General features: G+C 37.6%; 1 protein-coding gene across 4 annotated transcripts in view; it reads left to right on the plus strand.

The window, feature by feature from the left end:
- INPP4B (inositol polyphosphate-4-phosphatase type II B) overlaps positions 1 to 26402 on the plus strand; it is a gene marked incomplete at both ends in the record, with an annotated part of 275319 nt that overhangs the window by 164211 nt on the left and 84706 nt on the right. For 3 of the 4 annotated variants that reach the window (XM_080620632.1, XM_080620633.1, XM_080620631.1), the window contains 4 exons: positions 2126 to 2237; positions 5202 to 5274; positions 11443 to 11590; positions 24553 to 24683. In XM_080620632.1, coding sequence (XP_080476758.1) covers positions 2126 to 2237; positions 5202 to 5274; positions 11443 to 11590; positions 24553 to 24683 — 464 coding nt within the window. Of the gene's footprint in view, positions 1 to 2125; positions 2238 to 5201; positions 5275 to 11442; positions 11591 to 24552; positions 24684 to 26402 lie in introns of those variants that run through there. The other variant, XM_080620634.1, reaches the window with a different exon arrangement.

Below are 26402 nucleotides of genomic sequence, written 5' to 3' on the forward strand. Positions count from 1 at the left end.
GACACGGGAAGGAGAAAACAAATGAAATCAAACTACTAAGCTGTAGCAACTCAGGGGAATGTTCTTCATTCAGAAGGCAGTTAAGTTCTTCTCATGCATTTCAAAATTATTGCACATTTTTGCTCATAAAACCCCTTTGGACATTGAACCCTTCTTATTTCTTTTGTGTGCTTTGTTAATTAACATAGGCTTCTTTGGTTGCGAGGCTATCTGGAATTGGTTCATTTTTTATTGTTACTTTATTGTCAGTAATGAATTTGGCTTAGAGAAAATGAAGTAGTGACACATGTAAAATATGAAGAATTATGTCTATTTTGCAAGGTTTTATATAAGAACAAATTTAATTTGTGTAGTTACAAGATGAATGTGTTTTAATGAGTCACATATTAAAGAATAATGGTTTGTAACTGAAATAATTATTTAAATTTGAAGCTTGAGGTTAGCTGTATTTTGAGACTTCACTGTAAAAAAATGAAAGTTTTGATTTAGCATGATAAATAAATATCCATGCCTGAAAAGTCTGACGTATGTGCTTGAGTCAGTGTGAAGATTTGGCATGCTCTGACTTAATTAAGGCTGCATGCAGAAATACAGGTGATGTCAAATTGTGCAAGGAAAATGCAGAGACAGGGTGCTTCTACCTGAGACATGAGCAGGCACTCTGGGACAGACTGTGCATGGCAAAGTCCAAGGCCCGCCCTGCCTGAGAGCGGGAGACAATGTGTGTCGGTGCAGTGCTGCTCAGGGGTTCTCAGCGCTTCCAAGGCAGTGAGAATTATCTCGTGGAGCTGTACAGCTGTGATGCCTCTGCATGGTGTTGTTCCATGCAGCAGGCCAGGCCTTGGATTGCAGTCTTTCTCCTGGTTGGTGAAATGAGGAGAAGGCTGTTTGGTTTGGTTTTTATTTTTTTCTTTCCTATACTAATACAATGTGAGGACCATTTTTTGAACTTCTCAAAGGGTGTCTGTGTTGAGAGTGTTTTGATGTTTTCCTGCAGCAAGGAAACACTTTTTTCTAATATTACTGTTTCTGAAAGTAATTTTTTCTTTTTTATTGCCAGCCCTCTAGTCACTTTTCTATATATTCCTTTGTCCTGCTCCATCACTTCTCAGGTTTGCTTCTGAGATTATACACAGTATTACCCCAAACCCATTTGTTTTCATTCTTTGCATTCCTCTCTGTGATTTTGCAATTCTGCTAAACTTAATCTCATCATTTCCTTTTGCTGATTTTTACTTGGTGGCTGTTGTTCTACCTTCTTCATTATTATTAAATGATCTGTTACCCTTCTTCCTTTCTTTCAAAAAATCCAGTTGTTCAGAATAAGCCAGGGGAGATAGACTGCACCATTAACCTTGGTGTTTAGCTACTAGTGAAAGCTGAAAAGCATTCAGTATTTCTTTGGAGTTTAAACCTTGGTTTCTCCTAAAAGGTAGTGAGCAGTGCTCTTGGGAGATGTAAATCTGAATTGCTACTTATTTTCGCTTAATTGGAAGTAAACTATTTGCAGAGATGATAATAAAGGAGTTCATCTGGGACTATATTATCCTCTCCCATGTAGCTGAAGAAACGGGACTGATTCTGAATAATTACAGAAGGACTTGGAAAGGAAAAGTGATATTCAGATTAGTTTCATTATTTTGGTTTAGCAGGAGGTTTATTAATATACTGAGCATGTCCTTTCTTCACAGATTATGTTAAGAAGCAAAGCAGTGTGTTGTGCAATGAGATTGAAGCTCATAAGCAAGGTATTGGTGCAGTGTTAACAGCCCTTTCACTGCTCAGACACAGAATAATGTCTAGAATAAAAGCTTGGCATATTAATGGATTCTTCCACCATTTATAGCACTTACCCATCCTCAGTTTTGTGGTGAAAACTTTTGATTGTTATTTTAAAGAATTTGGTGAAAATACGATATGCCTTATTGCTAGCATTTGGTTTATGATTAGAATCATAGAATGGTTAGGGTTGAAGGGACTTCAAGATCATCTAGTTCCAACCCCACCTGCCATGGGCAGGGACATAGTTGGCAGAATGGAGAGGGAACTAAATGTTTATCAACAATGTTTTTACTGAACGCATGCGATGCTGCAGATGACCCACTGTGTGGGTTTTTTTCCCTAGGACTTCTGATGGTGGGAAGACAGTTGGTACCATTGAAGTCAATCTTGTGAAGATGGGAGAGCTAGAGGATGGTGAAACAGACCGCATCACAACAGATGCCCAGGATCAAAAGGTAGAAACTCAGTTCATTGTGAGCCTTAATTAGAATGATCAGCTTTGCCAAATACCTAAATTGCTAATTTCAAATTGGGTTACAGACTTAATAAAAAATTTCCAGAATAAAGTACTATGTACACTTAATATGCCTAAACTAAAAATAGTTTTTAATGAAAACCTACAGAGTAATATTCTATCCTTAGTTTCCTAGTCCCTCCCCTTCTTTAGGAAAAAAAGAGCTAATTTTGGTCTCAACTGAACGTATTTGATCACTCCTAATCAAAAAATGTCCATAGAGACACCATAAATCTTATTTTTCCCTTGGACAGTTCCTCCATTTTCTGCCCTTGAAGTCCATAGATTTTTATGTGCAACCTGTGCCCACAATATTGAAAATCTCGAAAGAATGACAGACAAGTAAGCCAAAGAAGAGGTGAATCCCCTTGCAAAGGGGAAGGCTCAGCTGCATTCCATGGGAGCACACAGTGGTGGGGAAAATCAATGGGAGGGATGGCATAGCAGTGATGCTTTAAAGTGGTAGCATGGAGTGGTGTTGATCGGAAGGTTGTATGTAGGGATTTTAAGTTGGATGCTTATGGTGCGGGGCAAGAGGAAAGATAGAAGGGCTTGCAAAGAGCAAAAATGCTCTTAAGTAGGCAGGTTGTTGCAGGCAAAAGTGGTGGAGACTGGAGTTGAAGTTGATATGGGGAGAGTGGATTTGAGAGTAATAAAAAAGCAAAGGAAGAAGATGGAAAGGATGGGCTTTCTCTATGATGACAAGAGGTTTAGGATTGGAGGAGATTCAGAAATGACTGCTCAGAACAAGGAAATCGGAGTTTGAATGATTTGCAGTTAATAAAAAGGTCTCTCTAACTGGCTCCCTAACTGATGGTAACTGACATACCTGTACAGTATTGCCTCCTCCTCCTATCTCTGCGTCTGCAGCCTCATTCTTACTAACAGAATTTTTGCAGCCCTCATACTATGGTGTATTGCTATACACTATGGTGTATTCTGTTATTAGTGGGGAAAAGAAAAAAAAATTGCATTAGATAATGCTTCAGGGAATGTAAGTTTAAGGACTGCATTTTTTTGTCTGAAAGTAACATGTAAGAATGTAGCTTTGGGGGAATTGTTCTGAATACCTTTCCTGCTCAGCCAAAGCAGTCTGCTTGTGAGCCAAATTCTGAGGATAGATTTTACACTCCTTTTTTCACCATTCTTTTCAAAAAACTTCAATGCCCTTTTAAAGCAATGGACCAGTGGGACCAGTTCATAGAAGCCAACAAACACTGTGAAATCTTTGTGGTTTTGTACTGCAAAACTTCCACAAGATATACAAAATGAACTGTTTTTTCAGCCTTCTCTTTCATTTTGCTTTTCTTCTATTTCAAAATGTGGAATGAAGTTTCCCACAATTATTTGGGATATAATGAGTGAGCTCTGTCTAGCCTGGGGGAGCCAGAAATAGCATAGCCAGCAGGGCCAGGGAAGTGATCATCACCCTGTACTTTACATTGGTGAGGCTGCACCTGGAATCCTGTGTTCAGTTCTGGGCCTCTCACTGCAGGAAAGAAGTTGAGGTGCTGGAGTGGGTACAGAGAAGGGCAACAAAGCTGATGAAGGGTCTGGAGGATAAGTCTAATAAGGAATGGCTGAGGGAACTGGGGTTGTTTAGTCTAGAGAAGAGAAGGCTCAGAAGGGGACCTTATCACTCTCTAAAACTACCTGAAAGGAGGTTGTAGTGAGGTGGGGATTGGTGTCTTCTCCCAGGTGACAAGTGATAGGGCAAGAGGTAATATACTCAAGCTGTGCCAAGGGAGGTTTACATTGGATATTAGGAAAAATTTCTTTACAGAGAGGGTAATTGGGTATTTGAACAGCCTGCCCAGGGTAGTGGTGGAATCACTATCCCTGGAAGTGTTCAAAAACTCTGTAGATAAGGCCTGCAGTGATGTGATTTAGTGGTGGTCTTGGCAGTCCAAGTGGTAATGGTTGGACTTGATGATCTTAAAGGTCTTTTCCAACCTAGTTGATTCTGTGATTCTAGGGGGTTCTAATACTTGTCAAGAAAGACAAGCCTCATGACAGCTCCATTTTCTGTGGTCTTTAAAGGATTCCTTAGTTTTTATATATTGGTTGCACCATGAAGTTTTGGTTTCTATGTTCATAGTGAGGATGCAATTGTGAGACTGTAAAGTTATTGAATTATTTCAAAGAAATAAGTTCTGAATCATGGTTTAACAATTCATTAGGTTAACTATGTACAGGGAATTCCTCATGGAAGTGTAAGGTGATAGTTAAATTCAGTCTGAGATACCAACTGGTGGGACAGTACATCATGTCTTGCTCTTTGATTTAACCTCTGCAACAGAGTATCTAGGAACTGGGGAAGCCCTAGGAGCTCCATATCACCTTTAGAGGCTATCTGTTGTTTTTTTCTGACTGGGGGTAGGAGAAGCATTAAAAATGTGCATTTAACATAGGTTTACACTGTTGATTTTGCCATGAACTTTTAATACCTTTATACCCTGATCAAAGCAAGCTTCCAATTCACTTGTATAACAAATTACTTCAATCACACACTATGAGTACATTTTAAAGACTTTCTGTGGTTTCTACTTTTCCCTTGTTTAAAAATTAATGGAGTGCTTTCTGACACTGCATGTGAAAACTGCAGTGTGACCAGAAAGCTCTCTGAAAGCACAGAACTTGTCAAAAAATATTTTAACCTCTGCTGTAAGAAACCTTTCTGTTTTATTATGAAATATCTGATCATATTTTGCCATTTTCTCTGCTATAGCTCTGATTGTGTTACAGTATAATAGAACAGGAATATAAAGAGGAAAATGTAAATTATAATTAAGGGTTGAGAGGTTACATTATCAGTGATGTTTTTTCAATCTGCCTTTTATAAACTGCTATGAATTTCCTTGTAACACCTGAATGTGTTACATTTGTTGTTGCATTTCTTTTGTAGTGTGCGTTGGTTCGTGAATGTACAGCCACTGAAGGCATAAGTGGTAAAGACAATTTGCCTTCATTAAGTGCAGGTAAGTATTCTAACATCTGTAAAAAATGAGTGTTGCAATGCTGTGTCAGATCCTGAAGAAATCACAAAGACTTGGGGCAGAGCTCTTAAAAAGCTCTTCAAATTATGGACAAATTTTAAATATTTTAATGTTTTGTACCTATTTGACAGTATCATTTTACTGAAAAATGTAAGGAAAACTTCCAGAAATATGTGTCAATTATGCTTTCTGAAACAAGCACTTCTATGTCTTTGCCATTCAATGATTTTCAAGACTGTCAGTGACTTCAGTGGGCATGGAATTAACGATAGTTTTGTCTTTTAACATTCTGTTAATTATGCATTATTTGTAACTGCCTACTCTGGAGAATTAATCTCTCTCATAGTTGATGAAGTGGCAATTTCAGTTTGATCTGGAAGCTATACGTCCTAAAATGAAGGAAGCTGTTGGCAGGGTGTTCTCAATTCTGGGTGAACTCTGGGCTAAAGTGTCCAGTGTTCAACTAGATCTGTTTCTCTTTCATTATACTGAGAAATATTACATGCTGATATGCTGCACCATAAAAGTTTTATTAGCCCAAGTTTATGAATCTCCATTACTCTGCAGTAACAATGTCACAAATAAGTTATATGGGTCATCTGAAACCACAGTGCTGTCAAGAATTCTATGTGTTTGCTGCATACATTTGAGGACAAATGTTACTGAAGTTTTAAAGCCTTTACTGAAACTTGTTCATATGACTTCATTGATAGGACAGACTTATTAGACTAGCTTTGCAGTCTGAAAGAAGCACTAGAAGCCTTCAAAAAATAGTTTTTTTCCATGTATATGAATGCTGTGATTTTTTTCTGTGACTTGCTGAGACTAGATCAAAAGCAAGGAAAAACTTCTTCTTCAGAACTGACATTTCTTTTCAACAGTTCAACATGAGACTAGATATGTTTGTGGAAATGATACTCATTGAGAATTACTAAAACACAGGAACTACATCTGGCTCCAGAAATTCCTGAACTGAAAATCGCTGGAGGCAGGAAGAGTATCTTGCATATTTAGGTGCCTATTTATGGCTCTTGGAGACAAGATACAGAGCCAGTTGAACAATTTGGCCTAACTCAGTGCAGCCATTCCTTGATTCTGATTCTGTATGTCATCCAGATAAGTGGGTCTTAAAGACATGACATTTCTGTACAGAGAAAATGTTACTGATTCACAGCTGATTTCTTTCAATTTGCTGTCTCTGTTGAGTGAGTTTCATTGGTTTGTTTGTGGGTTTTTTTGTGGGTTTTTTTTTTTGGTTTTTTTTGCCTTTTTTTTTTTTTTGGGGGGGGGGGTGTTTGTTTGTTTGGATTGTTTTTTTTATTTTTATGGGGAAACGCAGTAGTTTGGAAATTGTATTTTGTTGGAACTTCCGAGGTAGATGCCAATTTTATGAATATTAAAGTCTAGATCACTTTGTCAAGAGTATTTACACATGACTTTTTTGTTTATCTAGACAGTGCTTAACATTTCTACATTTATTGTTCTCATATACACACAATAGAAAACCAAAACCCCCACCCAACATTACTAGGGTGGGTTTTTGTTTGGTTTGTCATTTTTTGTTATTTTGAAGAGTTGAGGGGAAAAATCAGAACTGCAGATGCGTATGCAAGAAATGACAGCACACAGGATATTGGAAAGAGTTTTCAGTCACAGGAAGTTTGTTCTAATAAATACATACTCTTCAGTCTGTTTCCTGTAGTTGTGACTTCCTCTTCTCACTCCAGCGCTGCCTCCACTTCCCTACTGACACCTGGCACTAGTTCCAGGTTTTGTCAGTCCCAATCTCTTTACTGAATTCCCAGTTTCTTCTCTTACAAAATTTTAGCTCTCCTGTTATATTCTCAGTCTTTTTGCCCACCCAGTCAGACTTCTTCCCCAGCACACTGCTCTGACTGTGCTTCATGTGGATCAAATTCCTGTGTTGTCTGGAGACTGGCTTTCTCACATGGGTGTCAGTGTTGCCCTTAAGCATATTGTACCATGCAGTAGCTCTTCCCAAAAACATATTCATCCACTCTGCATGAGTGTCATGTGCACAGTTTTGGTGGTGTTAGAAACTAGAAAGGATGCAAGAATTTTCAGTGAAGGTAGACCCTTGGTACGTGCAGGAGGTGTATAGTTCAAGTTTTAAGTTTTTACATACTGAAGTTTCTCTCCCAGTGCTTATGTTGTTGTCATATATGGTGAAATTGCACATGTCTGTAAAAGATTTACTGTCAGAATTCAAGTTTATAGAGCACAGAATTTTCTATTGCAGATTTCTGGCCTCATTCTGTGCAGCTGCAAATTTCAGAAAATAATCGGTTTAAGCCAGACAAATTTCTGTGGCAGAATTAGAGGCAATCAAAAACAGAGACCAAAGGGAAAGGAACAATATCAGTAATATAATAGAAGTACATTACAGACAACCTGATAACATCAGCGTTGCCTGCACTACTTTCCCTGCTGTGTACACACAGAACTATTACAGTGCAGTATATATTCCATATAGATATGTATTTAGTATACGTTTATACCGTTGTAAAAAAATTTTTTTCTAGCTCCTGTGGTTTATCAGGCCTTCGAAACTATGAAACTGGAAAAATACCCCTGTGTGAATCTTGAAGTCTGTAGGAATAGATGCACAGTGGCATTCTTCTGAAATTTAAATCTTAATATGAGGAACTCGCAGCCCTCAAGTGAGTTATGAGGCACTTATCGAGTGAGTGGGAATGAGTATCATATTTCAGAGGCTTATCACATTTACACCCCAAGAGATTAACTTTATGTGTCTTGAAATTAAGTTATTTGTTTATAACACTGGAGAGTTTGCCAATTGTTTGCATGTAAACAAATTGCGCTTTGCAATAAAAAAGAGAATAAAAGTAATTCAAATTAAGCAGAAACTAAGAAAATTTTAATTATTTTTCCTGAGGTTATATGCATAATACACCTATGTGACAAAGGAAGATGTAGTTAGAAACACTGTTAGTAAATTAATATATGGCAGCAGTATGTTTTGATCTACGTTCAATACGGAACAAAAATGAAAAAAGTATTCAATCTTTTATTATGTTTTCATTTTACTTGAAGGGGAAGCAGTGTGAAAGATACGGCATGGAATAAAACCACAGAGGTCTTTAAATTTAAAAATGAGAATTTCCAGAAATATGGCTACTTAAATATATGGCATTGGCTTTTAGGCTTCATTGCTGTAGAGAAAGGCTTTTAGAATAGGTTTTTCTCTTTTTAAACACAGCAGTTCATCTGTTGTGTTGGGGGGTTTTTCAGTGTTTTTCATGATCACTGTCTAAATATAGGAAGGATTACCTTTATGAAGCCTTGAGTCATTTTAATAACTACTTTTTGTAAAAACCAAATCTAGTCTTGCCATTCTTACTGTTTGGGTGGTTTTACATGCCTTCTGGAATTTGTTTTTAGATGACTTGTTGTAATTAGAAAGCAGTTATTGTTGTAATTGGAAAGGAAAACACATCTGAGATTTTTATGGAATCACATGACGTCAAGTATTCTGCAGCTCTTGTTGATGATCTCAAGCTTTAGTGATACTTCAAATAGGGTTTTTTTCTGAGTTTTTAAGTGAAGTTTTCTTCATAACCCATGGAGAGATGTTTTGGCTCTGTATTTTTCTTTTTTTTTTTTTTTTCTTAACCTCAAATGTATTGCAAGTTTATCCCCATCTGAAAATTGAGACTTGGAGGTAGTACCTGAATGGTAGTTTAATGGTTCTAACGATGATAAAAGTAACAACTTTTCAATCCACATTTTCAAAGTTATTCCTGATCTCCCTTGCTGTCATGCTGCAGTTCTGCTGGGTTTTTTTGTTTGGCTTTGTTTTTTTCCCATGGTGGTTGTGGTAATGGCAGGGAGATAGGAGGAAAGAGATTGTGGAGCTACATATGTGTTTTAGGTTCTCACAGACAAATGTGAATTTTTGAATGTAATAGATTGAGTGCAAATTTAAGGGCTACTCGTAGAAAAACATCCTTTGATAACTTCTTAGGAACTAGATATAATAAGGTGAAATAGAGAAAAGAGGCTTTTGTGCCTGTGGCATCATCATTTGAAATATCCTAATAAAAAATCTTAATAAAAAGTATCCTAATATTAGAAATATCATAATAAAAAATTATCAACCTGCTTCCAAGAGAACAGGTGGAATTAAAACCAAAAAAAACCACAACAAACCCCCCCACACACACACACAAAAAATGCCACCCACACAACAATGACAAAATCACCATTAAATCATCATCTGTGTTTTGGCAAATGTCTCTTTAAGGGCAGACCTGAATTAGCCCTTAGTTTCTTGAGCCATCCCTGACACCTGAAGATTGTTATTCCCTGTCTTGTTACTGGAAGATGATTGGTGCCATATGTCTACTTTGTGGATTTACAAAGGCTGTCAATAATATTGACAAAACTGATTTTGTTAATTAGAAGTATTTCAGCAAAAAAGGAGGAAAGTAGGAAAGCATTACAGCATATTTTAATCAAGTAATATAATAAAGCCCAGACACTAAGGTTTAAGTTGATCATAGGCAAAGGACTTGGATGGGATTTTTTTTTTTGTAGTAGACACTAGTTAAGTCTGCGTGATGAGGTTTCTGGAACTGTGTAATGTGTGTTAAGATGCTTGCACATCGAAGTATTTGGGGTATTAATAGTAAGGAAAAACTGCTGTTATTCAGCATATGTTATGCCATAGCTATCAAGCATCTATTAGGCCTATTTCATAACAGTAAGTCAGAATTTAGTTTTTGTAAGTAAAATCGCTGCTAAGTAAACGCAAAATGACTATAAAATGACTTCCAGTTTCTCTTCAAGTTTAGTCTTGTTTTAGACCTTTCCGAAAGGACTTCTGTTAAAAACAGTTTGATTAAATAAACAAGACAGTTTGTGTATAATCAAAAACTTGATCTGTGTTTTTCATTCCCCGTAAATAAACCTACATAAGCAATAATGGTGGAAGTGAGTTCTGAAGCTGAAATTTCTATTAGTAGATGTCATTTTGACAGCAACAGTTTCCTTGCAGCACAGATGGGAAATGCATTCCTATGAGTTATAGACCATTCAGTGGCAGATCAGTTGGAGCCTGCTCTGTGGCAGCTTTTTCCAGAAGGCTGATAGAAAGGTACTGTTGGAGGATTTGGATGGCTGTCCAAAGTCATTCTGAGTTGTATGATGTGTGTGTTAAATGACAGTCATTTGTCTCCGAGTAAGCTTGTCAGATCAAACTTCTCTTTCTCAGCTTTTTCCTCGTTTGCTCTCTCTGCAAAATTAGTTAAGAGTAGGGAGGAGAAAAAAAGAGAGAAAAAAAAAACTGAAGGAAGGAAAGGAGAGAATAGAATTTTCTCACCTTTATTATAGACCATCATTGTAAGATCTGAACGGAAACATAGCTAACACATGAGAGCTTTATGATAAAAAATATGGTGGGTTTTTAAGCAACACCTTCCAAGACATCAAGTAACATGATTTTCCTATGTCAGGATAGACACTGAGAACAGTGTGTGTAACATATTTATAGGTTTGTTATTTTTATGTAGTGCCAGTCTATTGATGAAGTCAGTGATCAGGTTGACTATAAAATGACATCCTTTTGACCGCATCAGTGGTCAAGTTTTCTTTAATGCAGATACACACCACCTGTTTGTATTAGTGCCTTCTGTGTGTACATATCATGGAGAAGATGTATTAGGTATAGCTAAACTGAGGCATGCTTCACTTGTCCCATGCAATTTATTAGCAACGTGAGTGATTCTAGCAGATGTTGAGCGATGGCATTGACTGTATGTGAGTTCATTGTCTGTTTCTGCATTTCATTTTTTCCAATTGTATCCAAAGTGTAAGAATAGAGACCATAATTTACATTCTCACTACACTGAAATGCTAAATTCACAGGATACCTACTGTGCAGGGAAAACATGATTTATCTACTCTACTAGTAATACTTTGTCCTCCACATGCTGCTATAATAAATTAAATAACAATCTAATGTTTTTAATAGAATTGTAATGGTTCTAAAATTAACTCTGGAAGCAAGGCAGGAAATAATGTATTATTTTTGAATATAATTTTTGTCATAAATTTTCAGAGAGTCATATAACCACAGTAAAGTAATGATATAATCTTTCCTCTCTGCAGTGTTAAAAAACCCAATCTGTAAGTTATATAGATTCCCTACTTCTGACAACAAGTGGATGCGGATCCGGGAGCAGATGGCTGAGACCAACCTCTCTTTCCATGTTCCGAAAGAGCTGATCAATCTGCACATAAAGGAGGATATGAGAAGGTAAGGAAGAAGAAGTAGCAACAGTAAATACTAGATTTAATTTTTCTGAGTTGCAATAATGTAAGTGATGAGCTAAAAATTTTAATTTTTAGTATGAAATAGGCAAAATATAGCAATCATTTTGGCTGCTAAGAATTTACAACAGTAACTGAACAATAGCATAGATTGCTCAGAACTTTTAGGACTCCAGTGACTTCATAAGTTCTGAGCAATGAACTGTGCTGAAGAGTAGTTATGACATTAAATGTGTAAGCATCAACATTGGTTAACAGTGTAAATGTTCTGAAAAGTTAACAATTTATACAGAAACTACACATTACAAGGGAGTGAAGTACATTGTAATGTGTTTAGCTTTGTGTCTGGGCAGTGCTAATGTCACAGGCAAACATTATGCAAGCAAGGGAAAATAGCATATTTAACAAAGGAACACTGAAAATATAAATCACATTCCTCTGACTAATGTAAATTAGTTGGCATAAGAAAAGGATACCGAAGTAACTGAAGTTTGAAGTCTTTGTTTTCATTTGGTCTTGTAACCCGGAAGGACATCTGAGGATCATTACGGTATGTACGGCCTGGGGATGAGAGAGGATAGGGAGCGCAAGTGTCCCAAAATCCTTTATATGTCCAATTTCCGACTGCAGCAACTGGAATGGTATCCTGTCCGTGAATACGTGTAAGTTGTGCTGATGCAACTATGGAAAAAAGCAGTGTTTTAAGCAGTTCAGGGCTTTCCTGAAAGCATACTTTCTTTTTCTAATGAGAATGGGGGATGTAGAGAATGTATTGCTTCTTTCCCCATGAAAGTTTCTTCACAAATAGGTAGGCATTTGATCTTGTGTGAGATTAACACTGTGAGCCGGTACTGCTTCCCAAAGTCACCCTGTGCACTTACATGCAACTCCCTTCATCAGAGGGGGTTGCTCATGGTTGTTTATAATGGCTGTTTGTCCTGCAATAGGAGGTTCTTTTCTCTTCTTTTATTCACCCCATCTGCTGCTTCTGTATGATCTTTTTATGCCAATATAGCAGCATGTGGGAGACCACAATCTTGCTTTTAATAAAGTCAGTGAACAGATACATACTTATGCATGGTGATGATGGCTTATAAAAATCATGTGAATTGTTATAATGCTTCTTTTTATTCATTTATTACTGTGTTTATGCGTTTATGGCCTGATCTTGTTTGAGAATACTAACATGTAAGGCTTTTTTAGTAAACAATAAAAATAGATTATGCTGACTTGCAGAGTTCATCCACTTCCTAGATTTTCATTTGCCCCATGGGTAAATGCCTTTTAAATGTTAGAGGATTACTTTAACCACTTTTACTACTACTGCGTTATTCTCTCCAAAGGCATAATGCAAGTAATGGCACTGGCTGTTATTTCGTATTATAGCACTCACCTCCTTGGATAAAGTCATAGTAAAGAATCACCGTAGTTTGGGTCTTTTTAAGTGATTATTCAATACTTACCAATATAAAGAAAGGCTTTGAGGAAGAAACAGAAGTAAAAGTTGCTCAAAGATTGAGTTGTTCTGATTTTCCTGACTGCCAAAATGTGGTTAGCTGTTTGAGCAGAGTAGAAAGTGTGGGTGTGAGAAAAAGAGAGGCATGTAGTGATTGTATCGATCTGAGGGAGGAGTTAAGACCAACCAAGACGAGCAACATCTTGCGGTAGAATACCAGCAGATGGTGGGAATAGGGGCATCTGTTTACCTATCATCATATAAGTGTGTAGGTTGGAGCTTCAGTTTTGTACAGGCTTTGCTTATTGAAATAAATGCAAAGATGGGCAATTATTGCAAGATCTTGTGGACTCCTTACATTGTTAAACTGATAAAAGGATGTTAGAAGGATATTGTTATGTTAGCTCTTGAACTTGTGCAAAACTTACATTGCAGCATCTTGAGGCTATTCTCTTCTGAAATTTTCTTCTCTGCATCTTTGTTCCCCAGTTGGTATAAAAGAATAAATATTTTTTGTCTCAGAGGTAATTTCTTATCATCCTCAGTCTATTTCATTGTATTGCTATTCTGGCTTCAATGAAGCAATTGTCTGTAAAAAAAACCATCCAACTGAAATGTTAATCCCATTCAGTGTTGTATTTTAAATTGTAATTTGAATTCTCTTTTCGCATAGCTCCTAAGATTGTTTATCTCTCATATTCACTGTTAACCAAACTTTTTCATTTACTGATGTGCTAGTCTGAAGTATGTAACTGCTAAGGATGTTTAGCTTTGCTTTTTGGTATGAGATACTACTTTTTAAAGATATGCATGCATTACAGATTATATCCTTTAAACCTCCCTGGAAGAAGTTTTAATAGGAGTTATATGGTCATTTTTATTGTTCTAACAATGGTCAAACATTTTGATTTGCTGGTTTTACTAAGAAATTATTTCCTCCGTAAGGTTTTTCAATGAGTCCTTTCCCTAGTCTTTAATATTTCTTTACACAAATCTCGTCCAGATACTTTGCACCTATCATGCATGATTTTGCGAATGTAGACCCTAGGCCTGAGAATGAAGACCCTAGGCCCACTGTAGGAGAGGATCTGGTTCGAGACCATCTTAATAATCTGGACGTACACAAGTCCGTGGGACCTGTCGAAATCCATCCGCGGGTCCTGAAGGAGCTGGTGAATAAAGTTGCTAAGCCACTGGCCATCATATTTGAAAGATCATGGCAGTCAGGTGAAGTTCCCAATGACTGGAAAACGGGAAATATAAGCCCCATTTTCAAGAAGGGGAAAATGGATGACCTGTGGAATTACAGACCAGTCAGTCTCACCTCTGTGCCTGGCAAAATCTTGGAGTAGATTCTCCTGGAAGGCATGCTAAGGCACATGAAAAACAAGGAGGTGGTTGGTGACAGCCAGCATGGCTTCACTAAGGGGAAATCCTGCCTGACCAATTTGGTGGCCTTCTATGATGGGGCTACGAAACTGATGGACAGGGGCAGAGCAGTTGACGTCATCTATGTGGACTTGTGAAAAGTGTTTGACACTGTCCCACACAACATCCTTGTCTCTAAATTGGAGAGACACCAGTTTGATGGGTGGACCACTCGGTGGATAAAGAACTGGCTGGATGGCCGCACGCAAAGTGTTGTGGTCAATGGCTCAGTGTCCAGCTGGAGACCGGTAACACTAGAGTGGTGTCCCTCAGGGATCAGTGTTGGGAGCGGTCTTGTTCAACATCTTTGTCGGTGACATGGACAGTGGGATTGAGTGCGCCCTCAGCAAGTTTGCTGATGACACCAAGCTGTGTGGTTCAGTTGATACGCCGGAGGGAAGGGATGCCATTCAGAGGGACATTGACACGCTTGTGAGGTGGGCTGATGCCAACCTTATGAAGTTTAACCATGACAAGTGCAAGGTCCTACACCTGGGTAGGAGCAATCCCAGGCACGGCTTCAGGTTGGGCAGAGAAGAGATTCAGAGCAGCCCTGCAGAGAAGGACTTGGGGGTGTTGGTCGATGAGAAAATGAGCATGAGCTGGCTTCAGTGTGTGCTCGCAGCCCAGAAAGCCAACCGTATCCTGGGCTGCATCAAGAGGAGCGTGACCTGCAGGTCGAAGGAGGTGATCCTGCCCCTCTACTCTGCTCTCGTGAGACCTCACTTGGAGTATTGTGTGCAGTTCTGGTGTCCTCAACATCATGGAACTGTTGGAACAAGTCCAGAGGAGGGCCACAAGGATGATCAGGGGACTGGAGCACCTCCCGTATGAAGATAGGCTGTGAAAGTTGGGTCTTTTCAGCCTGGAGAAGAGAAGGCTGCGTGGAGACCTCATAGCAGCCTTCCAGTATCTGAAGGGGGGCTATAGGGATGCTGGGGAGGGACTCTTCATCAGGGACTGTAGTGACAGGGCAAGGGGTAACGGGTTCAAACTTTAACAGGGGAAGTTTAGACTGGATATAAGGAAGAAATTCTTTACTGTTAGGGTGGTGAGGCACTGGAATGGGTTGTCCAGGGAAGTTGTGAATACTCCATCCTTGGCAGTGTTCAAGTGCAGGTTGGACAGAGCTTTGGGTGGCATGGTTTAGTGTGGGGTGTCCCTGCCCATGGCAGGGGGGTTGGAACTAGATGATCTTCATGTCCTTTCCAACCCTAACTATTGTATGATTCTATGATTAGCCAATTAGTTCTTTGAACCTAATTGTTAGACGAAAGACTTAGTAGTTCACAATCGTTGTTCAGATGGTTGGTTGACCCATATAATCTAAGCTTGCAGGTGTAGATGGAACTGGTGTTGCACTAGGATAGCCCAGCAACAGAATTAGGCTGTAGTGAAGGCTGCAGTGGAGGCTCTTTCAGATTTGCCGCCACTCTTTTGAGTCTCTTGGAACCAAACTCAGCTTTGACTGAAAGGAAATTCCACCTACTTACAGCTGAATTTGGCCCATGGCATTTGCGGTCACAACCAATAAACAGATTTCAAGGATAAATTACTGAACTTTGCTTGAACCCTCTCTCCAGAGTACAAAACATGCTGAAGCTTTCCTTCTGCATCAGGAATGGCTGTCCTGTCCCAACTCCAATAGTCTTTTCTTGTACAAATCTGTGCTGTTAGTCTGTTTTCTGATTTCTTTCTTGTAACATTACAGGATGAGGACAAAGTTCAGACTGTCTGAAAGATGTATGATTTTCTACTATCTTTTCATATATAACTTCCATAGAGCAATGGTGCCCCAGGCAAAAATCCTTGTATTGGGAGCAGGCATTGCTTTTTCTGGACCTTTGCATGTTATTTTTTACACAACTGATTTTTGAGCAATTGCACTGCAAAAACATTGTATTAATAAGAACTGATAGCATAAAAAAACCCCAAACAGTTATTCTAAGTAAACTTACCATGACTTTTGAAGCTGTTTGAACCAGCCACATTTAGACAGGCACTGTTAATATGCTATCTACTTAAGGACATTGAAAACCCTACTTCAAGTAACTACCTATCACAAATGTTCAAGGAAGTAATTTTTCCAACACTTAAAAAATGTAGCTCAACTACATGCACGTGCATGATGGTGCATGCATTTTATATCCTTTTTGAGGCACCTCATTGTGCATCAAAAAGAATGTAAAACCTTTCTCTTCTTATTCTCCGTCAGTTACTGCATAGAGGAATAGAAGTATATGAATATAAGTGTAACTTGAGTATTTGGCAGTAGTATTTAGACAATTGCCTTTCTCAAATATGATGAGTTTAAAACCCATTAATTTATAAACTAAAGGATAAAATATATAGTAATACATGAACACCACATAATTCTCTGTCCTCATGATTTTGCTGTTTATAACTAATGTTGTAAAAGTCTGAGACTTTATGGAGTAAAATTTGGTTTTTAAAACTAGGCTTTAGTTTGTTATTGGCTGTTTAAAGTTGTAGTGCAGTCTCAGAGAGGGGCTGCTAAAATTTCCAGGTATTATATCTGGGCACAGCATACCCTGGTCCATACTGAGCAAATGATATAACTTGTAGGCCTTAAGATACATATATATATGTATATATATATATATATATAAGGCCTTTGAAGGACAAAAAGCCAAAGCAAAAAAAATAATCTTTTTCTCAAGATTATAATTATTTAACACACTCAAATTCTGTCATAAGAAGCACTTGAATTTTTACATTGTTAACTAGAGATTTTGCACTTAGCAGTACTTATCTGTGGTCCTAATGGCACCAAGTTGGGTGCAATTTTGTCAGTTCATGTCAGTAGGGGTGCAGAGAATATTAATTAGAGGCATTAAGGCAATTAGAAAAGCTTTGTGCAGTTTTAATATGTTGCTCATGTCATAAAGATTCTCACTATTTTGGATGAGGCACTCTGAATAATATATTGGAGAAAAAAGAAAACAGAAAGCCACAAAACTGTTTAAATGCTTGAGTAATAATGCAATTAATAATGTGATTAATCTTGTCACATGTGATTCCAAGCTGAAAGAAATGAAGTTATAAATATAAGCTATGAGAATAAAATTTTTTGCTTATATCATACAGCTGAAGCAACATTGTCTTGAGCCAATTCTAGTGTTTCTTGATGAATCAGTAGAATTTAAAAAACAACTGAAGAACCCTGAAACAATTCTATACAGCATAGCTAAAATATACTATATGATTAAAGTGTAAATTCCACAGGTGCCATTTAGAGTATTAATGAATTTGAGATTCTTTGCAAAGTGTGATGCAGATTGTCCTCTGCTATTAAATGTGAATCACAGAATTAACCTCAAATGACCATGCTGTTTGAAGATGTCAAGTCTTTCAAAGATAAACCCAGGCAATAAAATATCCAAGGAAGGGCAAATTTTAAGGCAGGAAGGAAGAGATGAGTTTAATTTAGCTTGTATATTGTCTACACTTTTGAATAATAAAAAGGGGATAGTGATAGATAGAAATGCAAAAGGAACGTAAAACCTCCATCTTTCAGGAACAGTATAAAATATTCTCAAGGCTTTAAAAATCCCAGTCAATTTTCCATATATGTATATAAGAAACAGGTTTTAAAATATTTTTAATGTGTGTGGTGACTTGTGGTTTTGGGGTGGTTTGGATGTCATCTTTGCTTTTTTTGTTTCTTAAACAAATGTTAAATGCAGGATATAGGCAGAACCTACATTTTTTTTTTACTTACCTGTCAGGTCAGGTTTACCAGAACCTGAAAGTTTTGGGAAAATCTGTAAGGAAAAAAAAAAACCAACAAAAAAACCAAAAAAAACCCCAGACAATTATTTTCTAGAGGTTCTATGTAAAAATTATTAGGAAAGAAAAAAAGTATCCTTTTATTCACTTTTTTTGTGGTGGCTTCTCCATAAGAATTTAAATTCTTCGTAATTACTTGTCTGTTTGAGAAACATTATAGTAAGAAGGTTACAATTCTTTTATTTCTTGGGAGAATGTTATATCGTTTTGATGGGTAACTGCCTGTACGTCACAGAACAATGACTTGCGGTAAAATAAAATGAGAGCAATTTTGTCAGTTTCTGTTCTACAAAAAAAACAAAACAAAGCAAAAAAACCCAATGTTTATCCATAGACATGTACATTTTATTGAAAGATTCTTTAGAGAAAAATAGTTCCTGTGTTCCTTTCCTTAAAAGAAAGCTTCTAAGCTTCCTTTACTTACAAGTGATTGAGTCATGCCCTAAAGCTTATGGTGTATATTTACTCCAAAGCTTCTGTTTTCTAAATATGCAGAACTTTGTTGTATTTATAACATTATAAAACTTTTGCAGATATGGTATGCATATATGTCTCATCTTGGTTTGAATCCTGCTAAGCACTTTGCTTCTGATGTTTTCTGGAAGTGGATTTCAGAAGCTAATTTTTCTTAGTGGAGGCAAAAATCAATTTCTTTTTTTATATTTGAATGTGTCATGTTTGCTTCACTGGGGCGTGCAAGACTAGATTTTTGAAGCTGAATGAATCAAAACCTACTACTTTGTCTTCATACAGCATTTGTGGTTTATATGATTTTATCATGCATCCACTTAATTATCTCTTCTTTGTGTAATTACACTGATCTTTTCAACTTCATCTTTCAATTTGGGAATATTTGTGCTATGTCCTTAATTGATGCAAATGGCTATCCCTGCTGTTCCCTTTTCTGCAACAGAATAATTGAATCCAAAACAGTTCACTGATGGTATGTCCCCTTCTGAATCATCTTGCTGATCTTAATATCTTGCTGCTGGTTTTTTTGCTTTGTTTTGATTTTACTGTCAGTAACCACAGGTTTTCACTGTGCTTTTGTCGTGGTTTAAGCCCAGGCCGTAAATCAGAACCACGCAGTCTACTCCCCCCCCCCGCCCCAAGGGATGGGGAGGAGAATCGAAAGAATGTAACTCCCTCGGGTTGAGATAAAAACAGTCCGGTAACTAAGGTATAACACAAATCACTACTGCTGCCACCAATAATAATAATGATAAGAGAAATAACAAGGGAAGAGAATACGATACCACCCACCGGAAATGAGCCTGACAGAGAAAAGGGACGTGCCCTTCCGGGTAACTCCCAGTTACATCCCTGGGCATGATGTGCTGTGGTATGGAATACCTCTTTGGCTAGTTTGGGTCAGGTGTCCTGTCCCTGCTTCCTCCCGGCTTCTCCTCCTCCCTGGCAGAGCATGAGACTCACAAAGTCCTTGGTCAGGGTAAACATTCTGACCAGCAACTGAAAACATCGGCGTTATCAGTATTATGCCCAGGCCGAAAGTCAAAACCACAGCGCTGCAACAGCTGCTAAGAAGGAGAAAAAGTGACTGCTGCTGCTGAACCCAGGACAGCTTTTCACAGTGGTGTCTGGACTGTTGAACCTAGTTGTAGTTTTGCAGAACAAGTTCATTTGGAACATAATTTCAGTATTAAGACTTTCTTCTAATAATTGTGAGCATGATGCATATCGCTTGTTCAAAATACTCCTTACAGAATTCTGTATTTTAAATTTTCAGCGTTGAATATTTTTCCTTTAGGCTTCTAAGCTGTTTCTATGTCCTCATACCCAAAATGATGAGAAAGAGTCTTTTTCTGTTACTGTAGTCATTAGAGAGCATGCCACAAAGCGCAAACTGATTAAGTAGAAATTATTTGTTCCTCTTTCAGGTACTTTTAGTAGTTTACTATAATCATGTACCTAAGGTGTTCTCAAAAAAAAAAAAAAAAAAGAAGCATGAGTTGATAAATCAAAAGGCAGAATATTAGTCTGAGCCTTGAGTGCTCAACCATCATTCCATAATGGGCTTCATTGAACATTTTCTTGCAACAAGAAAATTGCATGTAGTTTTACTTTGAGTCTAATGGCAACAGTATTTAGCTGCTACTATTGTCAGAAATGTATCCAGTCATGCTGTATCAGATGCCCTGGTACAGTTGTTCATAAAGAAAAGCATAGCTGTTTCAGTCCATGCACAGATCCTCTTAAACCACCCTGCATATCCATGTAACAGCTTGTGCAGTGACTGTAATTGAATCAGCAGGGAGAGGCAGGGTAAAGCTCAAGTTTCTTAAAGGGCAAAGTGCCCATGAATTGTAGCTGAAAAAATTGGTAAGACGTTCAGAGTAAAAGAAGTTGTTGATTTTAAGGAAGAGTCTAGAGTGAAGGTTTATGACAGTTCTAATAGTGCTGTGGGATCCTGAGGAGTCTTATAACTTATTCTTAGACTTTTTCATCTCTTCAAAATTGTGTTGTGATAGCATCAATGATCATTAATCTTTATACTGACAATCAACGTGGTATATAGTGCTTTTAGCAGACCAGGATCCATTACAGAATTTTTCTGCCATAATGTCACAAAAGAGTTTTGAAGAAAGGGTAACAGGTAGGGTTTAGATATTTTTTAATGGAGAACTGCTTCTAACCATAACGGGGAGTGCTCAGTAAAAGCTGGGATGATTCATCTACTAAAGGAAAGAATGGATGTGAAAAACAGAAAGTACCTGAGAAAAGCTTAAAAATAAGCTGATTAGCTGATGTTTGAAGTGGACTAGGATGGATGGGACAGTCTGTTTACATCCCCATTCTGGTTAGGTACAAATGAGACAAGATTATGTCAAGGCCACCAAGGAAGATGCTGAAGTAATCAAGGGAAGAGACAAAGTTGAGGCACACTTCTCAGTGGGAGTTTTGTTGTGCATTGACAGAAAAGACTATCCAGGAGACAGTTTGAGGTTCTGGACAGCAAGATGTAGGCAAAACTTGTATTTCATTCTGTAAAAAGAGTTGAAGTTGATGCTAAGCACCAGATCTGTCATGATGATGTGTACAATTACCTGGAAAATACTTTGGGAGGGGATTTACAGTGGGAGAAGATGATGATAAATCACTCTATTTTAACAATATTGAGTTTGCGCTGAGCTTACTGCTTTGTTGACATGCTATTCAAAATTCCATGACTGCACTGAAAAGGTGAATCAGTAACTCATTTCCCCTCTGTAGAGCCAATATATATATTATAAATATTAATTTTCTTTTATAGCCCAGTTTTTGTTTGACGCAATTATTGGTTGAAGTGTGTTTTTTAAACTTATTCAATGAAATAAGTTCTGGTATAAATATTATTAAACCAAAGATTTTTAAGATTGTTTTTGTGGGTATTAGTGCAAACTATAAACTTCCACGTTTGAAAAATGTTATATTTTTTCAATCTGTTTGTTTACTTTTGGGGCGTGCCCTTCAAAACAATGATGATAAAGCTTGGTACTATGGAATGTTGTTGATGGAGCTTAGCTTTAGGAAAAATTATTCTTTTTTCAGCCATAACTCAGAGTTTTACTGAGCAACAAAAGAAGTGACAAATAGTAAGAAATCATAAGACAACAAATGCTATCTAAATCCTCTGTCTTACATGTTAGTATTTTGGAAAAAAAAAAAAAAAGACATAATTTGCAAAAAGGCTGATTTTGGAGGAATCGCATTTATGCCATATAATCCTGTTATCTTGTGTTGGCTTTACTGCATTTTTAAATGAAAATAAATTTAGGAAAGGTACTATTTAGAGTTTTCATGCTATAGATGGTCTAGATTTACTATAAAACTGCACATTCACTGTATTAAAACATTGTGGGTAAGATGGATCTTTTTATGACATACTAGTGGCTGCGTTTTGACCTCAGTGATGCATTTGTGTTTCTGAGATGAAGCAAATAGAAGTCTTGTAGACAATAAGAGCAGGATTTGACATTTCTTGAAAACATGTTAAAGATAATGTGGTGGGATTTGAACTTTCCCTTCCCATTGCTGTTGGTGTCAATGCAGGTAACGTATAATCAGCCAGTTAAACCAGTTTTGGTTTTAGGCTGGATATTTTAATCTGAGATAAGGGATTTCTATTCCTTCTGTTGCTTGACTTGAGCTTGGGACCAAAAGCTCCAGGAGTGGGCTTAGATAAAGGCAGGGAGCAAAGCCTCAGCAGTGAGTTTTCCTTGGCATAGAGGGCTGTGCATGTAGCGTATTGATGTGCTCACCCCTCACTGTGTAGTAAAATTCTTCACAATGAGGGCAGTGAGACAGGTTTCAGAGAGAAGCTGTGGCTACCCCGTCCCTGGCAGTGTTCAATGCCAGGCTGGATGAAGCTTTGAGCAACCTGATCTAGTGGAAGGTGTCCCTGCCCATGGCAGAAGGGGTAGAACTAAATGAGCTTTAAGGTCCTTTCCAACCCAAACCATTTTCTGATTCTATGAATACTATACTTCTGTATGGGAGGAGCAGTAAAGTTTTGGAACTCAACCAGATCCAAACACTGTTGCTAAAACTACTAAATAAGACAAAAATAAATATTAAGTGCTAAAATATTGCCACTGCAAATAAATAAAATTGTATACCCTGACAAATCTTAAGAGGTTTTTTAGGAGGAAGCCCTGAGATTTTCACTTAATGGGATGCCTCATTTTAAGCTGATAAAAACTTGCAAGGAGAACGGTGGTTGAAAATGGTGGGTTTGTCCTCTTACTGGTGATGATACTTCTGCTACAGCATTGCCAGCTTGTATTGATGATGGAGGAAAGTTGAAGTTTCATCTAATTCTGTTCTTCAGGTTGAATGAAATGGAAAAAAGTAACTATAAGTCATTAATAAACTCCCAAATGAGCTCATGTATTGTAATCTGTGTTTCCATTTTGATACATCCAAGAACATATATAAGCAAACAGTCTTAATACTGCTTCCAGTGTAATCTGCTTGATTTTGGTTGTCTTATTAACCAGGAACAGAATTATGCCTATATAGCTTATTCTAATAATGTTCACTTCCATTCAAAGCTAATGATGATGCAGGCAACATCAGTGTATCAGTGTGGGGCTTTTCTGTTTCAGAAATAATTTTAAGAGATAATTTATGGCTAGGGGCCAGAGCTGTTGCAGTTAAGTATAGCTCCGTGTTCCTTTGCTACGTTCTCACAGGTCTTTTTTTCAACTTTCTGCCCCTTTTCCCCTTGCTTTTAATTTTACTTCAGTAATTTTCCTACAAGTGAGAGGAAATCTGGAAATCTTTTTTTGAGACTTCCAAGAATTGCAGTGCAATGGTCTGCTCAATACTTTGTGGAAAAGTAGTTGGTTGTTGTTGCACAAGTTTTCTCCTGAACAATTCCAAGTGTTTGAAGAGTCAAGATCTTTCATTTTCAGTTTCTTTAACAGCAGATCCCCCAAAGTGGCTCTGGGTTATGTGTAGGATGAACTTCCTTTGCAAGTGGGGAAAACAAACAGAAAGCCCAGTGTACTGTGACTATGCTTGTTTGTGTAGGAAATTAAAGTGATCTCTATTTCACTCAGGTCAGCTCTCAAGAGTGTACAGGAAAACTGATAATTTGCTAAAGGATTTCCTTTCGGATTTTCAGTGACATGTTTGGTTACCATAACACTGCTGTTTGAGCTGATGAACACAGCTGTAAGGCTGAAGATTACGTTTAAGGGGACTGGTGGGTTTTTTTCAGTTTGTGTGCTTTAAGCACTAAAGAAATGTGGGCAGGGCTGGTGTGTTGGTTAAACTGACTTCTGAAGAAACACTGCTAAAACTGTGTTTATGATATATATGAAAGTATTAAAGAGTAGAGTGTATCAAAACACCTATGCTACAAGCATTGCCAAAGAAGCAAACTTCAAATTCTTTACAATGGTGTTCAATACTTCTTCATGAAGAATTGCTGTGAGCACAGCTCGATGGAGCCTGGAAGCCTTCTTACCTCCAAGGAAGAAACAATATTTCTCTTTGCAGGCTATTGCATTGGTACCAGTTGAGGTTTGAACAGAAATTACTGTAGTGTTGACTGATTTGACTTTCTTTATTGTGTAGCTGAAAAAACGAGCTGAAATCAGCAGATTTTACAAGTGTCATGAAAATAGATTTTATTTCAGTTAGAAAGTCCTTTTTTTTTTTTTTTTTTATAAACTGCTTTTAGATTAACTTGAATGAATGTTAACACATTAATGAGTTAATTAACCTTATCTTTTTGCCTTTTGATACAGGAATCAGGAACTTAAAGATTTGGGAGAACTTGCTCCTCACTGGGACAATATGCGAAAAAGTGTTATTGCTCATTGTGATCAGATGCTGACAATGTACCAGGATACTCTTGCAGAGCTTGGGAAGCACACAGGTATGAATCTATGACTCCATAATTCCATGAAAGTAGCCTCTCCTCTTCTGGAGCAGTTAAGCCAGGCTGGACAGGGCTTTCATCAGCCAGGTCTAGTGGAAGGAGACCCTGCCCATGGCAGGAGGTTGGAACTAGGTGATCTTCAACCTTCCAACCAAAACCATTCTGTGATTGGTGTGTTCAGCAGAAATAAAACACATAAAAATAAATATTTGTAATTCTGAGATCTCACAGGTGCTCTATTTTTTCATCTATTCTTGGTTACACAACAGGCAAAAAAAAAAAAAATGGGAGTGTGTGTGTGCATGTTTTAATTGCATGTTCTCTTGGACAGACTGCACTGATAGTATTGAATACCATCTGCTAATTGAAACCACCCTTAGAGGTGGTTTTGTCAGTTTTTTCTTGAAACCTAATAAGGTTTCATTAAGGAAGTCGCATTTAACAGTCCACAAGAGAACAGTAATGTCTAGCTATGCGTTGCATCTCTTTAGCGTAGTGGTTGTCATTGCCCACGCTGTGCCAGAAAAACACAGAATTAACGTGGGATGGGTGGTCTGATCTCAGTCCAGAAATAGCAGCATGTGCTGCCTCACCTTTCTTCATGTGGAAGCGGTGGTCTTATATTCTGATGTGCGCTGGTTGCTTTTTTAGTTCATATCTGCCAGGGTCCTGTGGTCAGAGCGTTTGCATGGCAATGGAAGAAGCATCAGTGACAAATGTGCAGAAAAGGCAGCTGGGCTTTTCCTCCTGTAGCAATTATTACTCATAACAAGACAAGACTGCAGGACAAATTATTTCTGATTATGAATTTCTTTTCTTCTGATCTCAAAATGATTCAAGGAACTTAGGATACTTCTTTTGTATTTTGTGAGACTACTGTTAATTATTTTCTGTATAACACTGTATTTACAGCAAACAAAGATTTCTGTCAGTATATAGCGTAACTTTTTGCCTCTTCCTGCTGGTGTGCCTCCTACACACACCCACACCCACACACACTATTTTTGACATGTTCTGAAAGGAAACAGGGACCTTTTTTCCAGCTTTCTACAAAGGCCTTGTTATTGTTGCTGCTTTCTTGCTGGTGTCAGATTTCTAACACCAGTCCTTACAATCACTATCCCAAATACATGTTTTTGATGACATTATTGCTTGCATATACTGTTCTGCTGTATAGTCTCACTGCTAGATGTTCCCACTATGGCCCTACTCCCACACTTACGTGTGTGTAGGCACAGCAGTATGTGTCAGAGGTCAAGGCTGCACTTTGTGTTACATATACAGAAGTTTGGAACCTAGAATATTCCTGAAAGAGGGATATATTATGGTTATCAAACTTTGTAAAAATAGAGGTACAAATTATATCATCATTTGAAATATTTGGTATACAGTTATGGAGAATTTGCAGTATTTTCTTAATTATTTATAGCTTTCTACATACTCCAAACAAAACTTTTTCTGTGTCTACTGAGAAATGGATTAACTGGGTTTTAGCTCAATGTACAACTAAACTGCATAGCAGAATAACTATTTCTTTTAAAGAATTCAGTGCTTAGAATGAATTTGCTGCACTGAGTAGGTGAGACACAAATCTTTCCCTTCCAAAATATTCATTCAAATTCAAATTCAAAAAAAGTGTACTTTTATCATTTGGCAATCATCTTCTAATACAGGACTGAGCATGGTATTTCTCATTGCAGATTGCTCTCTGGAGTT

The sequence above is a fragment of the Psittacula echo genome (genome assembly GCF_963264785.1).
Source record: "Psittacula echo genome assembly, chromosome: 1".
NCBI lineage: Eukaryota > Metazoa > Chordata > Aves > Psittaciformes > Psittacidae > Psittacula > Psittacula echo.